Source organism: Lissotriton vulgaris, chromosome 3_1 (genome assembly GCF_964263255.1).
Source record: "Lissotriton vulgaris chromosome 3_1, aLisVul1.2, whole genome shotgun sequence".
In the NCBI taxonomy this organism is placed as follows: Eukaryota; Metazoa; Chordata; class Amphibia; order Caudata; family Salamandridae; genus Lissotriton; species Lissotriton vulgaris.
In genome coordinates this window covers 550945209-550964139 of record NC_141689.1, presented here as the reverse complement: position 1 = coordinate 550964139, position 18931 = coordinate 550945209, and the positions used below count along the sequence as shown (strand labels likewise).

At 41.6% G+C, this 18931-nt stretch overlaps 1 protein-coding gene across 1 annotated transcript in view; it reads right to left on the bottom strand.

Moving 5' to 3' along the window:
- RAD17 (RAD17 checkpoint clamp loader component) overlaps positions 1–18931 on the bottom strand; it is a 416585-nt gene that overhangs the window by 256101 nt on the left and 141553 nt on the right. Inside the window, exons 7-9 of the mRNA XM_086960823.1 lie at positions 10225–10277; positions 9984–10109; positions 9800–9869 (exon numbers count right to left, since the gene is read on the bottom strand). Of these exons, the coding sequence (XP_086816949.1) occupies positions 9800–9869; positions 9984–10109; positions 10225–10277 (249 nt within the window). The remainder of the gene's footprint in view (positions 1–9799; positions 9870–9983; positions 10110–10224; positions 10278–18931) is intronic.

Here is an 18931-nt window from a genome sequence, read left to right as displayed (position 1 = left end):
CCTAATATGTGTCATCACATTTACCCACAGAGAATGGGTAAAAACTCTTAATACATCAGACCATAGTATCTAGTGGGTCAGTATTGATAGTAGGTGAAATGCCAACACCTCAGGCTTTAAACATTCAATGCAAGGTATAGTGACAAGTATATATATCACCAAGCATCTGGGATAGTGGTGAAAACATGACACCAGACTTTTGGAAAACATGGAACGCAGTGCCACTTGTAATGCTCTGCAAAAAAGGTTCTTTCCAAGTTCAACAAAGATTGGAGTGATATTGTTTGTATTTGCAGTGATTCAGCTACGTATATGAAAAAGTTGTGTGATGACTTGTCAAAATTGATACCAGAGCTGAAGTGATTCCCTGTAGTCGATCCTTGCAACTTGTTAGATGGTATGCTGAAAGCAACTTTACAATCTTAAGAGTTAATGAGTGATGCTATTGACTTTTTAGTGCATTCTGGTGCACTGGTTTCTAATGCACAGGAACTAAAACGCAAATATTTATCATTTCATGCATTATGTGGCATCAAAGAGAGAGTCATCCCAACTGTGTCCCTTAGCTGATGGTTCTCAGCCCAATGTGCTAAGAATGCTGAGAGGGCCTTTTCACAGAAGTTTACATGGGAAGGAATGAGCGGGCGCACATGACCCAAAGACTCACTGAAGAAGTATTGTGTAGTGTACTACAATAAGATTAATTTGCAAAAATCTATTTGGACCTCATATACACTATAAGTACACTGTCTATATACCATGTTCTTTCAGTGCAGAAAGCAAGCAATAATAAAAGCAAAACGTTCCATAAACTCCAGAAAAACACTCTTTCTGTTGTTTTTAGTGGCGCGAAAATGTGTAAACACTGATAACAACTGTTTTTTAAGATATTGCAAACACTGAAAAAACCCCACCAGAATTTACCAAAAATAGAAACTGAAAACAGGAAAGCCTACTAATAGTCTTATAAGAATGAAATTAATTACAGAATCTACAGCTCTACATTCTAAGAACAGATGCTTACAGGGTAAGTAACATAATCCGTTCAAAGCATGTGTGCTGTAGATACATATGCTTTGCATTGATTATATAGCAGTACCATCCAAAAGCGGTGGCTAACCAGTGGATGTTGCAGTTGTTTGAAAAAGTGTTTTTAGCACTGCTTGTCCTACATTAGCGTCTTGACGTGCTAATACATCAACACAATAATGTTTGGTAAATGTGTGTGGTGTAGACCATGTATCTGCCTTTCATACGTCAGCTATGGGAATGTTGTCTAAAAAGGCAATAGATGCTCCTATTTTGTGCGTAGAATGTACTCTAGGAGCTTTAGTTAAAGTTCTTTAGCTTTAATAAACAAGTTTGGATACATTTAAATACCCGATATGGAGATAGGATTAGTTTTATGAGGTTGACCAAATGCAACAAAAAGTTGTTTTGTTCTGCGAACATCTTTTGCCCGTTCAATGTAGTATAATAGTGCTCTTTTGACAAGTGTGTGTAGAGCCCAATCTGCTACTGAATCAGCTTGAGGGAAAAACACAGGTAACTCAACTGATTGGTTAATGTGAAATGCAGAAACTACTTTTAGAAGGAATTTTGGGTTTGTACGAAGAACTACTCTGTCTTTATGCAGTTAAAAGAAGGTTTCTTTTAAGGTTAATGCCTGTAGTTCACCAAAACACCTTAATGACGCAACAGCAATTAGAAATGCAACCTTCCATGAAAGAAATTGTAGTGGACAATTGTGTGGGCTTAAAAGGTGGGCCCATAAGTCTTGTGAGAACAATGTTTAGGTTCAAGACAGGTGCAGGTGGCATTATTCTTTTAAGGCATTCCATAAAAGCCTTAATTACTGGGACATGTTGTCTGTTTTGTAGATATGCAGCTACTGCTGCAAGGTGTAGTTGAATAGATGTGTAGGCTAATCCAACTCGCTGTAGATGCAAAAGGTAACAAATAATATTTTGTATAGATGTATCTAGTGGATCAGTGTTATTCTTACAATACATAACACCTCTTTTCCACTTTTCTGCATAGCATGCTCTAATCGTTTTTTGGTTTCTTGCTTCTTTAAGAATGGTCATACAATTTGGTGGTAGATTTAGGTATCCAATCACTATCTATCAATCAATATCTATGACTTCAGGAGCCCAATCGCTAGGTTGAGCTCCTTGAGGTTTGGATGTCTGATTTCTCCATTGTTTTGTGAGAAGGTTGGAAGTATAGTGTAATGTTTTGTGTGGCACTACTGACAGTTCTAGTAGTGTGGTGAACCATGGTTGAGGAGTCCAACTGGGAGCCACTGGGATTAGTGTGAGTGACATCTGTCTGAGTTTCCAAACTAGAAATGGAAGAGCAGGAGAGGCGGAAAAGCTTAAGCAAAAATCCCTGACCAGTTCATCCACAGGGCATTGCCTTTGGATAGATGGTGTTTGAATCTGGAGTCAAAGTTTGGGCATTTTGTGTTCTCTACTGTGGCAAAGAGTTCTATTTGTGGGAATCCCCATTTTTGGAAATATGGAAGGAGAAACTGGGGATGAAGTTCCCATTTGTGTACTGTTCCCATCCTGCTGAGTAGGTCTGAAAATTGATTTGTGCATGCCTGGAAGATGTTCTGCTAGAAGATGAATTTTGTGATGTATTGCTCAGCGCCAAATGTTCTGAGAGAGGAGTGACAACAGTAGAGATCGTCTCATCCCTGTTTTTGTTCATAGTACATGGCTGTCATACTGTCCGTCCGGACTAGGACAACTTTCCCTACTAGGTGAGGCGAAAAGCTTTTAGAGGTAGTTGAAGTGCTAGAAGCTCCAAGTAATTGATGTGGAGACTTCTCTGTTTGGTGTCACATAGACCTTGAATTGTTAGACGATGGAGATATGCACCCCAATCTGTGAGAGAGGCATCTGCTTGTTAGCAAGACTTGTGGAACGAGGTCGATGAAAGGTAACCCTTTTGATAGGTTGTGTGTGTTCCATTACTGCAGTGAGCGATGAGTGTGGCGGTCTATCAACACTAGATCTGTTAATTGACCCTTTGATTGATTCCACTGACGTTCTAAGAATTCCTGCAGAGGACGCATGGGTAACCTTGCATGAGGCTCTATTGCAATGCATGATGCCATCATTCCTAATAGTTGCATGAAAGTCCTCACTTTTAGGTTTTGGTTGTTCTGAAAATGTAGTAATAAAGTTTGAAAGTTGTGAATTCTGGCTGGATTGGGAGAGGCTAGATCTGTGTGAATGTTTAGCATTGCTCCCAGACATGTTTTTTGTTGTGATGGTTGTAGATGGGATTTTTGTGAATTGGCTGTAAATCCCAATTGATGGAGAAGGTTTATTGTATCTTGAGTGTGTTGTAGACACTTTCTCTGTGTGTTGGCTTTGATGAACCAATCGTCCAGATATAGGAAGACATGAATTTGTTGTCTTCTGAGATGAGCTGCTATTACTGCTAGACATTTTGTGAATACTCTGGGTGCTGTAGTTATTCCGAATGGAAGTAGTTCGAATTGATTATGCTTTCCGGCTATCACAAATGTGAGATATTTGCAATGTGCTGGGTGGACAGCAATATAGAAGTATGCGTCCTTTAAGTATAGTATGGACATATAGTCACCTTGTTGTAGAAGTGGAAGCACTTGTTGAAGGGTGACCATATGGAAGAGATCTGACAATATTTATAGGTTTAACAGCCTGAGATCTAAAATTGGTAGTAGAGACCAGTCTTTTTGGGGGATTAGGAAGTAAAGTGAGTAAACTCTTGACCCCTGATGTTTCAATGGAACTGGTTCTATAGCTTCCTTTGTGAGAAGAGCTTGTACTTGTTTGAGAAGCTTTTGGTGTTGTAGTGAGATTTTGTGAATGCAAGGTGGAATATTGGGAGGATTGCTGGTAAGCTTCAGGAAATAATCCTGTCGAATAATATCCAAAACCCATCTGTCTGTTATTGATTGCCAACTGGGACGAAACTGTTGTAATCTTCCCCCAACAGGTGACAAATGGTCGGGGGGAAGTGGTAGCAAGTCACTGTTTGTTAGAGGACTGGGAGCACGTGTTGGTGTACCTCTACCTCTGACATTAAAATTGTTAGCTCTATATCTACCCTTGTAGAATCCTCTAGAAGGGGTGAAAGTGTTTGTGTTTTGTATGAAGATGAGGGCTGCATCTGGGGTGTTAGTGTGAGGTTTGGAGCCTTCTCTGTATAAGGAGCAACAAAAGGATTTTTTCTAGGGACTGATCTATTTGAGGCCCAAAGAGGTGTTCTTTATCAAAAGGCGCGTTAAGAATGGTTTGTTGCACATCAGGTTTAAAACCAGAAAGTCTGAGCCATGCATGGCTCCTAAGCATAATGCTAGTGTTGATTCCTCTAGCTGCAGTATCTGCGGCATCTAATGAACATCTGATTGAGGAATTTGAAATAAGTTTCCCTTCTTGTAATATTTCCTGCCCCCTCTTTTTGTGTTCTTCTGGGAGATATTTTAATAGTTCCATTTCATCCCAGTGAGCTCTATCATATCTGGACAACAGATCTTGTGTATTAGCTATACACCAATGTTTGGCTGGTGGAGCAACTACTCTCTTCCCTGATGCATTTAGAAGTTTGGATTCTTTATCTGGAGGAGGAGCCTTCCCTGATGTTTGTGAATTTGCCCATTTACAGGCATTAGACACCACTAAGGAATCCAAAGGCAACTGACCACTAATGAAAACTGGGTCAGATGGAGGGGGTTTATATTTCTTGCCCACCCTAGGTGTTAGTATTCTTGCTCTAACTGAATCTATAAAAATATCATTAGTGTGCCTTAACATGCCTTGAAGTGTAGGCAACATTTGTGTAGTTGTGTGTGAACTTCCTAAATTTTCAAATAGGAAATCGTTTTCTAGTGCCTTCTCGTGTAAAGGCACTCCATGGTAATTAGCTGCCCTGGCAATTAAATTCTGATATGCAGTATTATCATCAAGAGGGGAAGTTTCTGCTGGATATAGATCAGAGTCTGTATCCTGAAGTGGATCTATATTATAGTCATCCAACGGATCTGGATGTGGCTGATTATCATTGTCATCCTCCTCCTCTATACCTGGATTTGTGTAAGGAGAACCCGATGGTGTAATGTGTAAAGGATCTGTATCTGGTATAATGGGTATTGGTGAAGAAGGTGGAAGGGCCTGGGGGATCTGAATAGGGCTAGTAGCTATGTCCTTTTTCTTTTTGAGAGGGATTCTGTATCCAGTGTCCGCTTTCCTTTTTAATAGTATTACTGGTTTAGCTGTTATGTGTCCAGTATCAGGATTTATGGGAATCTTCTTTTGTTTAGGACCCAGCGTTTCCTTCCTTTTCTCCAAAATGGTCTCCGGTGACTGTAAAGGAGTGGCTTTTTGTTTCGGCGCCAACATTTTCGGTGCCGAGCTGGAATTTTGCTTTTTCTCTATCGATCTGAGATGCTTCGGAACCGAAGGGGTATAATCTTGGCTCGGCCCGAGCCAGAAGGCTTGACTTGCTGTTTCAGTGCTGATTGGTACTCCTGGCACCCTGTCCAGCTGGAATGTATTTAGACTCGAGTTCGATCTCCAATTCGGAATCGGAGTTCTAGAGGGAGCAGGTTCCTCTTCTTCCTCCGCTGCCATTTCTTCCTGCTCCTGCTCGATGTCCTCAGCGAAAATATCAGGGGTTTCCTGGATACTTTGTCGCTGCATGTCTCTCTGTCGAGCTCGATGGTCTGGCAGAGTATTTTTGGAATGGAACATTCGACACACGTCGGTCTTCCTCTTTATGTTCCGGGGAAAGATCGAGGTTACAGACCTTATGGTGGTTGGTATACGGATATTTAGAGTGGCATCGAGGACAGAATTGCAATGGTGTCCGTTCCATCAGCAGAAGGCTGGACATTGGTCTTTGAAGTAGAAGCCGAGGAAAGAGGTAGGCCCGAAGGCCGTGGTTAGAGGTTTTTTTAAATAATATAAATGAGGTTTTCTTTGATTTCGACACAAAAAGGTGAAGACGTGATCGAAAACAATACAGACGAGGGTAAAGTGAAGTATGCACCAAAGGGATCCCGATTAACAGTTTTGAATCGGAGCACCGAATACACGTCCAAACCCAATAGCGGAATGAAAACAATCTCGGAATGGAATTGATGCCCATGCGCACTATCACTGAAAAGAGGTGTCACCTTACCTTGCGACTGGAAAAGACATCTTTGAAGAAAAACAACTTGCAATCATCTGGACCCAAAACTAGATGCCAGGAGTATGCAAAGCATGTGTACTCCAGTACACATGCCTTGAACAAAGGATTTAAGAAAAGATGATGAATAAACAAGCCTAGCTTCATTAATGGGAGGCACTACGAGGGAAGCATGAAAGGTTGGGTGAAAAAGGACAGCTTTTCCCTCCAGATGCGCAGACTTAATGCAGACGATATTGCCTTTGTAAACCAACTGATGCTTAATAGGGCAAAGTCAGTTTGCACATGCTCTCAAAGAGCAGACAGAGCTACAGCTTAAGTCTCAGAAAATAGCTACTCTGGGTGGAACAAAGAGAAGTATTTACCTTAAATGGTCTAAAATAATACAAGGTTCCCATAGTATAGGGCCCACAAAGTGTAGCAGCCCAAAGTGCACCTGAACTGAGAAGGGATAGAAAGTGCCTAAAATGTGAAGCCAGATAGATACATTACCCAATCAAAAAATATATATTGGTAAAAGTAAAGTTAAAATACAGATCAGTGATATTAAGAGGGGGCTGTGAGGGTCAGAAATATGATTAAAAATGGGTACACAAAAAATAAATTAATAAATAGAGGTAAAATATTATGAGCAAAAATCTTATGGATAAGTGCACAATAAAATAAATTTCAAAGCCGCCAAAGGTGCAGACAATTAAAAGGAATATTGGTTAGTGTAGAATTCAGTGAAGGCCATCAATATGTCTGAGCTGAAATACAACTTATTCCCCAAGTCTCTCTCTTTCATGACTAGATTGCTACTTTTCCCTGTTTGGCCTCTCACCCTTCCAATACTTTCTTGTGACTTCAGATTTTCCAAAAAGCTTCCCCTCTCTGTCCACTTCATCTTTGTATTCTAGCAATGAGAGGATTCAATGGTGGGCAGGTTGGATTCTCCTCTGGACAGAGTTTGATGTGTTTCCAGGGAATTCATTATGTCCTATAAGGCAGTACAGTATTTTTTTATACCATGCAGCACTATGTCGTGTCTGGTATGCACACCGCACAGATAACCATCTTGAATGCCTCCCATACCACCCGGGGCTTGAGACAGATTCAGATTTATTAGTAAACTATTTTACTATTGTATCTTATCACTCCCATCTGGAACCCCACCATTGTACTCTGAAAGAAGAGGTCCTCAATATTAGTTGCACATGCAATGACTCGTGTTATGTGATCCCTGTCCAATACTGCATATCTCAGCTCAGGATCTGGGATAGTGTAGTACCTGAAATGGCGTGCCCTTGTTAACAGGGATAGCTACATATCTAGTGTAGCAAGTATTACATGACAAACACCAAAATGAACTCTACCTTCAGGCAGATTTGTCATACCAGGACTTGGTTAATTGGGTTTCCTCCAGTAGTGGTATATTAACAAGGTGCTTAGCTAAATAACCAAGACTTAATGTATCTTGAGAAGGTCCTTAGGCCCTCTAATACTCCAACTGAGTAGAATGATGTCACCCTCCTTTCCATGGAGAGTATCTTTAGTGTGCTGATTGAGTGCCATTATTGCCTATTTTCTCCTTGGTCTGTGTATGTTTATGGAGTGTCTGAGAGATTCTGCACTATAGGCAGCATGTCATGAGGTCAAGCTTAAACGTATTCCCCAACTCTCAGTGAATACTATCCACCCCATCCAAACATATAGCGTTGTAGCATTATCATTTCTAAAACCTCTCACTTGGATATTACTTAAACTGCGACAGGTTTTGGCTGACCTGAGTAACATGTTAACTCAATAGTATTCTGTGCATTGCACTATGCTTGGGGAGGGGACCAGGAACAGTTACTTCACTACTGATACTAAGCTTCACTGCTGCTCAAACTGACTGTTTTATTCATCTGGTGAAATGCCACTCATTTAGCACTATGCTTGCTTTAAAAATGTTGCATACCAGTTCTTTATGTTACCATGTGGATCACTGGGCCTCCTCTGATGATGCTCCTTAGTGGTAAAAAAACACATACAGCCAGATTCATCATTGTCCCATTTTGCGAGTCCTTAATAGCGATTATTAAGGAATCGCTATTAAGGACTTGCAAAACGGGATTCATGTAGGAATCGCAAAATAAATTGCGATTCCTACAGCTTCCTTATTTGCGATTAGCAAATTGCTAATCGCAAATAAGGAATAACTCCCCATAGGAATGAATGGGGAGTTATTCCTTATTTGCGATTAGCAATTTGCTAATCGCAAATAAGGATGCGATTTCAAGGGTGCCAGGGGTGTCCAAAGGACACCCTGTAGCACCCCTGAAATGAAAATGTAGACTGATGTTGCGCACACACATGTCCAAAGGACATGTGTGTGTGTAACATACAACTTAGAAAACTGTACTAAAGTGCATTTTTCTAAGTTTTCGCTATTTACCACGAAGTCAGACTCCGCGGTAAATAGCGGCCAAAAATTGTGAATTCGCAAATAAAAAATGGTTAATGAATTGCATTTAAGGAATCTCAAATAGAGATTACTTAAATGCAATTCCTCGCAATTTAGCGATTTTGCTATTAGCGATTTTTGCATGTGGGATGATGAATCCCAAATGCAAAAATTGCGCTCGCAAAGGGCCAGATTCTCAGAATCTGGCCCTTTGCGAGCGCAATTTTCAATGATGAATCTGGCTGATAGTTCTCCATTAGATTAGTGCTCTGTAGATGACTACAATAACTTAGATAAGGACAATATAAATATGCCCGAAAAATTACAACATAATTACCTGCCAGGAATATGGTGCATTAATTGAGAATACTTTATTTTGGCCATGCAATGGGACACTGACCACCTAATTCAGAGAATAACTGGTAAATTATTCTGTGTGTGAGCGCGCATGTGGACACAAACACACACACACGCACACGCAGACACACGCACACACCATTGAATAGCTCTTTCAAGATAGAACAGAACGTATCCGCACACTGATATAAAAAAAAAATGTAAACTAGCCAGTGAAAACGTTTAATATTCTCACACAGTGAGACATCAACAAAGAAAAGACTGAACTAATGATGGCCTTTCCAGACTCGCATGAAAGGGAGTGCAGACACTGAATGCGCGATGATGCTTTCACAATGGTGGTTATTACTAAACAAATGTCAATAACATGGCATGGTTTATTTCCTCAGGGGTTGGGCAGCAGGAGGGGAGCAAAAAGAGGAAGGACACACTTTGAAGCGATAAACATTATACACATATTACCACGATGCAATGTGCAGTGGCTGGAAATTATTTATTTTTTGTACAACTAATACGGCCATATTCTTTCATATAGAGGTTAATGGTGCACTGGACTTGGAAAGGAAGACTACAAGGCATATGCAACGGGGAGTTAAGGATAGGGTATAAAGTGCCATCAGTCAAAAAGTATTCTGACCGTAGAGTGGTGTGAGAACAGGTTACCACTACTTGCCTCTGACACAAGAGCCTCCGGTGGGCAAATAAAAAAAACAAAAACATTGTACTAATTTCTGCCAAACTATGTTCTTAAGTAGACTGATACTCCTGAAGAAAGCTTCCAGCGTAAACAGAACAATCTAAAAACTGGAAAATTTGTCAAAGCCTTACCAGACTAGCTTCCGTTGTAGCGATGCGGTTCAGAACCTTCAACATACTCGTGGGAGCCACAGGGTTGAAACTGTTAAATGTCCAAAAATGAAAATTATAGAACAATCTATTCGATTTATGTCAGCTATACTGCACATAATCAACATTCTGAACACAGAAATAGAAATAAATAGTACCATGTTACCTAATATTGGAAATAAAGAGCTCTTCCTGAACGTCCTTTGGAAAGAGTAGCCTTTGGTTTCTGTCCCCACTGAGACTGTCGGAGATGATGAATACCACAGGACAGCGACCTGTTCGTACAAACCTCCTACAAATGAAATCATAGATCAGTCATAATATTTTGCAGTACAGCGGATCTTGGAAGTGCACTGAATAAGTGGGTGCTGAGGTGAGTGCATGAGAAGATGAGTCCTAAATCATACCTCAATACTTCATGTAAAATTGGGGGGTCACGATAAAACTGGTTCGGCATATCCTACGAAAGAAAAGAAAATACGATAATAACCTGGAATCAGAATTTACTAGAATAGTGTTGTAAGGACAATGCAATCTTCGAATTTTAAATATTGTACAAAGAATGTCACACTGTGCTTTCCCACAGCATTTCATCATGGCTTCAAACACAACAACCATCGAAAACAGTGAGAACCAGGTTGCTAAAAACGAAATAAAGTGTTGTAGCTAGAAACTATCCATTCTACCCTACGGCCAAGAGATCCTTTTAAACATCTCATATCATTAGGATAAAGCTACCTTCATGGTTACTTCATTATTTCAGCCCAGTGGCTTTTTACTATCAAAGAGTTGGTGCTCTGCCACCCAGAGCCCATAAACCGATGACTGCAGGTCCAGTGTAGGTATCGAGAAAGAGCCTATAAACTATAAATATTGAAGTCACAGTAAACTTATCCTTCACCTGCGGCCACGTTACTTCCCATTCTCAAATGTAAGTAGATTCCAGAGCAATAAGAATGAAAGGAGAAAGCATAATTGGCCTACTTAAGCCTAGCCAAATACTTTAAAAAGATCTGTCGTGCGCAATTTGGCATTGCTTTGTGAGAAAGTCCAAAGATCATAATATCGACAGACTGCATGTGGGTAGGTGACAGATGTTCCGCATGAGTTTTCGATAGGCATACTCCTGGAGAATGCCACCAAAGCTCTACTGCAGTGTGCACTGACACCGGGTGTAAGTGTGGGGAAATGCATGATGTAGCAATGGGTAAGACAGGAGGAAATCCTTCTTGCATATGTGGCTTTAGCAGCTGCCTGCATTGCCTCCACACCTCAGTAAATGCTGATGAGTAGAATTCAGATTTCTAGTGGCCACTAAATCTAGGATGCACATGCTTTTAAACAGAATTCTGTTCTCTACTTTCACTGGGAGAGAAACCCACTGACCTGCAGTACTTCAATATCAATATTCTTTGCAATCTTTAGATTATAAATACGCTGCTTAGTAAATCTCAAATATATAGTACAGAGTGCGTTAAAGGTGTAATCATAGGCCGACTTGAACTCCCACCATTGTGCCCCTAACATAAGATCGAATGAGATATGTAATTTTGCTTAGAAAGGAGAGAAAAATGAATAAACAGTAGTGTCAGTTTTGTTGATTTTGTGTCTTTAAAGCAGGACCTGAATCCACTGCAACGCCTAGGTTTTTAACCTTTTCATCTCTGCTAAATTGACTTGATCTAATGATGGCGGACTTGTGAAACGTGCTGTTGATCTTTTCAGGAGTGCAACGGTGACTAAAACATTTTTTCAGTTTTATTGAGCTAATATGAATGACGGAAGCAACAGCTCCCAAACTCCTGTTCCACCCCTCTTGGAATTTCAAAAATCTAATCCCTACATATTAATAATGGTGAAGTGGCAGAGGATATAAATATTAAAGAAACAAGGTATTGAGGAGACTTTCTGATGTGGAGTGGAAATTACTTAGGAAGGTAAATTCTCTATTTGCATGAATCCCTAAACCGGACATTGAGGACAACATGTTGTGGAGAATGGCATGGCCAACTGTATCAAAATGTTGTAGAGGGATCCAGCAGGACCAAGCTGGGTCAAGACCACCAGACGCCCTTTGGCAATGAAATTTAGGAGGCTCTCTGTCATATAACGCAAGACTGTGCCCATGCCATGCTTGGGGCAGAAGCTAAATTGATGGGCATCTAGGAAACTGCATTGATAAAGCTTGCAAGTGTGAAGAAACTGCTTTCTCTGTACTTTTGTTCAAAATGGGGGGCTTGGCAAAAGGTTAATAACTGATTCAGACTTTATCCGACCACACCCATGTGATCCTAACATTAGAGATTCGGAACACAATGTGGCGGCCTGTTAGATTGGGATTCCCAGTGCTTATTTTGTATTTTAATGAGTGATGGTGTCCAAACCTTGCTCAGAATCCCAAAGCTGGGGCAATTCAATGTTGGCATGCCCAATGCCAAGGCTAATTAGTGTTGAATCCATATCATGCCTCTTTTCCATCTTTCTCTTCTGGGGTCTTTCTGCTTTGTTTTTCCGCCTCTGGTTCCCAATAAATGTCGGATGCAGAAAAATATGTGCTGGTCTCCAAAAGTGAGTGCTGGAGGCACCATCGGCAACCACTGACTCAAATTAAGCAATGGATATTATGAAAGGCAAACACATCAGGATGCTCTGATCAATACATACGCAGTCTGATAGACTATAGAAAACATCGGCTGATCTCAAATCTAGATACGAAGCATCCCATTCTTCTAAGGTACTTAAAGAAATAATTAAACCCTGCTGGCCTACAAGGAGATGGCTGAAAGAGAGAGCAAACACTTGGGGGGGAGAGAGAGAGAGAGAGGGCGCTAGCAGGACATTGTCCTGGATGCCGAGAAAGGCCCACCAGCAAGCAGTTATACACTCAATGAGGTCACCTACCAGGGAATTAGTTGAGAGACACATTGCCTTCCTTCAGATGTTAAATGTTAAATGTCGTATACTTGTAAAGCGCACAGCTGCCCCAGCAAAGGGGCGTCCCGGCGCTGTATACCGCTGGGGAACCCATCCTGGCTTTCCCTGTGTGATGGTCCCTCCTGGGCATCTCCAAGGTGAAGACGAGCATCCCCGGCGCTGATGGGGCCGTTAGTAGAGATTAAGCAAGCTATTGCCCAGAGTTGCTGAGTGGGACCCATGGTTGGAGTAGGCACCGAGGCGAGAATTATCGAGTCCGCGGACCATGGCCCAAGACCCTGCCGCGTCGGGAATCGAACCCTGGTCCCGGGCCGACCTCTGCTCCCGGGTCGGCCGCCTCTAACCAGTGAGCCACACCACACCATGTTTAAAACAGATTAGAAAATTCTATATGCCTCATTATCCAATGAGGGAACCCTCCATATTGTGGAATACCTAGATGAGTTAGCACTTACTTAGATGAACGGTGGTACCTTGTCTTACATGCAGGAGCCCACTGGGGTCTAGAAATTATGACTGCCATTGAAGGAATGATGGGTGGGAAGGTTCCCGGGTCTGGTGGCCTGATGTCTGAATTTTATAATTTAAGATCCAGCGGGGTCCGCGGTTCACTGGGGCCAACTCCTTCGATTCTTGAAGCAGGTCAACACTGCAATCTCAAAACCAGCAAAGGATGAAAAATATGGGAAATCCAATAAGCCTTTATCACTTATTATTCTTGCCCACATAAAAGCTATTGAGGAGGAGCTTGATGCTGCTGGAGCTATCTGGGTTTATACCAGGGGGAGCAAACTCAATAATTTGCATACCATGTCCCCTATATACATCAAATCTGGCCACATATTAAAGCCCTCCCTGTGTTCCTTGATGCTGGTACGGCCTTTGACTCATTGGAGTTGCCCTCGTGTTCATGAAGAATGGTGGATTAGCTCCAATATGCAGAACCTATTGCTATTGCCATTGCCATTGCTATATATGTAGCACATGGCTATGGCACCTGTTAATGGGTTCACTTTCCAGACACTCGTCAGGGGTGCCTACTTTCACTCCTTTTTTCAGCACTGGCAACTGAGCCATTTCTAGTCATGATTGGGGGAGAAGCACCTGCATAAGGAAATAGTATTCCCAACTAAGCATTTGCTTGTGTCGATGTACACAGATAATATCATCCTATTTGTGAAACAGAGAGAGTCTAATTTAGAAATTATAATATGAGGGGTAACAACGCTTTGGGAAGTATCCGGAATACAAATTAACCAGAGATAAATGTTCCCTCTTACAAAAGTTATGGGTAAGCTGTCCACTGAATATCAATTGTGGTGATGCGTAGACTCGATTAAGTATCTCAGTATATTTGTTAGAGATAAACAAATGATGCGGAGAGAGAACTATAGCCTGGTGCTAGAAAAACTTACTGGGCAAGTGGAGAGATGGATAACATTGCCGCTGCTTATGGCTAGTACAGTGGAGTAAGGGCCCCCCTGCTAAGCACATGGAAGGGGGCACCCACACTCCAGACCCAGTCAGGAGCCCTCAGGCCAAAGGCCCCCCGCCCGTGCACAGTGCTGGAGGGGGTTATGGGAGTTATTGTTAAGCCACTGGGCTGGCACAGTAAATCCTGGCCAAACTTTCTCTACTTGTTTAATAATATCCCCATTCTCTTCGAGAAATACAACTTCTTTAGGCTAAAAACCTTATTGATTAAATTGGTATGGGCAGGCTAAAAACCTAGGTTAAAATGTCAATTAAGAAGGAGATTGGGAATTGATAAAATACTCATTAATGGCTGTGTCTTCAAAATGCTTTCAACAATGGTACTGGCGGTAAGCTCCTATATTATGGTAGTGAATATTACGGTTTTTTATATTTGTAAAGCAGAGATAGGACTGTGACGTTAAGCCACTGCAACTTCTAACAACTACCGCTACCATATGGATACAGGGTGCCCTCATTGGTTACTTTACATATATATGTACCTATGGTTTGCTGTCAACAATTTGCTATAACTCAATAAAATAGAATTATTTTTTTTTTAATTGCTTCCCTTCCATATAATGAATGTATTGACTTAGTAAATGCATGTTGACTACTTGTTTAGAAGTTCATGAGGTGAGCTTTTCAACAAGTTCCTGTTTTGGAAGGAGCCATTAGTAAACCAGGTAATAAAATGTTTAACCCTCACTGGAAAAGAGGAGAATAGTAAGTAGAGGGAATGTTTGGAGGGCTGTCAGTAGATGTAATCTTCTTAATGAGAAAGAGCATTTGCAGGGAGTTCTTAGTTAAGGGAGAACGGTCTGCAACGCCCTTGGTCAAACAGGCATATATTCAATCATTCTGAAGAGCAAGAAATGTATAAATCGTAAACGGGCTTTGTCCACACACTATAGACTTTATAAGTTTAAAACGGGTTACATTATCACTAACATTTTGAGAGCCACATTCTGCCACAGTACCTGTATGTGAAGAAGGCATGAGCATCGCCAACTGGTTTAGATTTGTAGGCGAGTATCCATTACAAGGAAATTTCTTATTCTAGAATGTTGTCATGGCCTGATCAATATGCTTTATAAATGTATTTAGCTTTCATGTCATAATTCCCTGCATTTATCCTCTGACTACCTAGAGCATTGTTTATGGACTTAATCTCTCCAGTGAACGTACAGGCACACAGACTTTGCAAAGATCGGTAAATTTCTTAAGTTGATTGTCTACCCCTTCACTGCCATAAAGGTTTTGCAAGGTGTTCATATTAGTTATAGGGATCTGAATCATTGACAAACGATGAGAAGTGTCAAGATGATGTTTTCGTGGTCGATCTGCACCGAAGGGTACAAACTTGCATTGAGTAGGTCAAGTTTTCAGTACAATAACTCAATGGCAGCGTCCCTACATATTAAGACTGGAATAGAGGTAGAATGTATGTGTAATTAGCCTTTTTGCTGAAGCCCAACTGTCAGCCTCCCAGTATATGTCACAAACTGTATAGGTTAGGGGATGATTAAGTTAGTTATCTATACATCTATCTATACTTATCTAGAATATTAAAAATATAATAAAATATAAAATTAGCTATATATTTATCTATACTTATTTATAATCATGTTTGTCCTGCATTGGCAATTCTCATAGTGTCAAGCTACTGAAATCTTCACAGGTTGAGAATGTCAGACATATATACATAGCTAAAGTCTTTGCAGCGGTTACCATTCATCAGGATCGAGTCATGGAGGATATACAAAACCCTGAACCCCTGTACTACATTTCAACTTTCTTATGTCGGGAGAACTACTTCGTTAACTGAATGTGCGCTGCTGACAAAGGCACTGTTCTAAAGGTCATGATTTGAATCCCAGCAAGGCAGACTAGCCTGCTATCATCTTGAGGTGGGTCAATGAACCACCATAAATATGATGTTTGCAATATTTGTGATTTATAGCACTTGAAAATGTTAAAGTGTAGTATTTGGAGCAATATAAAAATACATTATTACTATATCTCTGACTTGGCAATCAAAAAATAATCACTTTTTTGCTTAGTGGTTATTTTGGGCATCTCATCTATCAGACAGATTTAGGTTTGATAATTTTGGTAATTGAAAATGCTGATGACAGTGAAAGATCCTTATTGCAAATAAATGGAGGACCTCCTGAATAATAACGAGGAGAAAATTAGCAAAATGAGCCCCGCGTTAGTGACAAAGTACAATTCTAGGTAAAACAGGGAGGAAGAAAATCGGATCCTAACACCTTTATTTTTGTTTAAGACTCCAAAGATAGAAAATTAAAAGTATTCTGCTGAAACAGCACTAAGTAGCATTCATACCCGTTAGGATGGATATGCCACAATGTGCCCACTTCCAATTCAGGAGGAGCCAGTTCTCTCCCTAGGTGACATTCTTAACACCTTCAGCTCGGCGCGAATTCTCGCGCTGTGCTGAAGGTTCTAATGAGCCAACGGGCTCATGACGGAACGGTTCCGTCATGAGCACAGCTCAACCGATGCTCATGACTGAACCGATGCTCATGACGGAACTTATTTTTGTACAAAGAAGTTAGAGTCACAAGAGCTGTTGTGAGTCCTCTCATAGTTCACAAGACCGGCAAGACACAGGCTAAACACTTTAGATTGTTTTCTGTGAGTAGTATAAGTGGAGTGAAGTGTCAAGGAAAAGTATAATGTGTGCTGTGTATTGTGGATGCAACCTAAAAAGAAGGTGGATAGAATGTGGAACATTTTCAAACATTCACCTCCAGTCACAGATCTGGGTTTAATCCATTGTTATTTTGCTCACCAAGACATGCCAGTTTAGACTCAGCCATATGCAAATCAGCTTTGACCCTGTTTCCAATGGGGACGGTCCAGCCCGAACTGCCAGACCAGGTCCTCCCTGAACAGGAAAACAAGCATCCTGGGACCGGTTTCGGGGCATCACCCCTCATCAGCCAGACTAGCTTGAAACTGGTGGCATAGTGAGCACTTGGCAGTTCGGGCTGGACTGTTCCCATGAGGGACAGGGTCAGGACTGATTTGCATATGGCTGGGTCTGAACTGGGGTGGCGAAGTGAGCAAAAGAAAGATAATGGATTAAACCCAGATCTGTGACTGGAGGTGAGTGTCTGAAAGTTTCAGCACTCCGTTCATCATCTTCTTGTGTTTGCTGCGTATTGTGAATAGTCAAAGTAACTGAAAAAGTGACTGGACATCTGTGATCACTACCCGCTTCCTAGGAAGTGAGTGAGCGCATTTGAATCTACAGCACTACATGCTACAAACAGATGCTCACAGGGTAAATACCATTTTCCGTTTGCATAGCATGTATGTCTATAGATCCATATGCTCTGTATAGACTGGAAAGCAGGTTCCTCTGAAAGTGGTGGCTAGTGGAAAGATGATTTAGATGTCTGGAACCAAGTTCTTAACATCGTCTGGCCAACCACTGCCCAATGGCAGCACAGAATATCCTCACAATAGTGTTTAGTCAATGTGTGTTGAGTTCGCCAGATGGCACCTTTCCAGATGTTGGCTGACAGGATCTTTCCCAGGAAAGCCATGCTGGAACCATTCTGGCATGTGGAATGGGCTTGAGGAGGCACAGAAGGAGCATGATTTGCCTTAGCTAAGCAAGTCATTAGTTGTAATGGGGTAACCCAGAGACCCTGAGTGTGGAAACTAAACAACAACAGTGGTTCTGTCGGGAAACCAACAGAACCACTGTTGTTGTTTAGTTAGCTAAGCAAGTCTGCATTAATTTAACAATCTTGAAATGCATGATTTAGAGAGAGGGTGTCCCTTTCAGGGTTCTGCAAAGGCTACAAACGGTTTGTTTTATGAAAGGACTTGGTCCTTTCGATATAGTATGACTGCACTTTATGTTTAAGTATTTTATTGAAAGAGTACAGAGACAGATAAGGAAACATTCAAGCAATTGGATCAGTGCTGTGTGCCGAGGGGCCCATCTGGAAGTAGTGCTCAGGATCCCCAGGCCTTGTAGTGGGGGCCCTTTCGGCTTCGCTCCCGTATGCTTAGTCTTGTGTTAAAGAACAAAGATAGGAACAAACCCTCTATACCCTTCCCTTTTTGGTGGAACAACCCCTCCAACTCCCACCTTACCCCACCCCCCCTCCCTCCCTCCTGTCCCTCCCCGTCCAGTGCCTTATGTAGTTTAATGTGTGTATGTCTGCCCCCGCCCCCGCCCCTCCTCTCAAACTCTGCCCGGTGCAATAGCTGTTAAATAGCGTGTTCTATCGGTGGTGTAAGTCTCAGTAGCCTCAGGTATCTCGGACATGTAAGTTCCTTGAATTCTGTAGCTAGGAGTGCATGAAATGGTTGCCACAGCTCCTCGAATTGTTCCACCTCCCCGGTCATCATGAGTGATAATTTTTCCATGCCCAGGACATGCCAAAATCTGTGTAGCCAACCCGTAATGGAAGGGGTAGTGGTCGTGCGCCAGTGTATTAGGATGTTCTGGACCGCTGAGCCCAATGCTATGGTAATTTGCCTACCTCTGCGGGATTTCAGTGGGTACATTAAGCCATTAGGGAGACCCAACAGGACATAAGCCGGGAGGCGGGGCATCTCTATTTCAAAGTGAGTATCAATCTCGTCAATCACCTCCTTCCAGTAGGGATGTAGAAGTGGGCAATCCCATAAGACATGTGTCAGTGTACCTATTTGCCCACA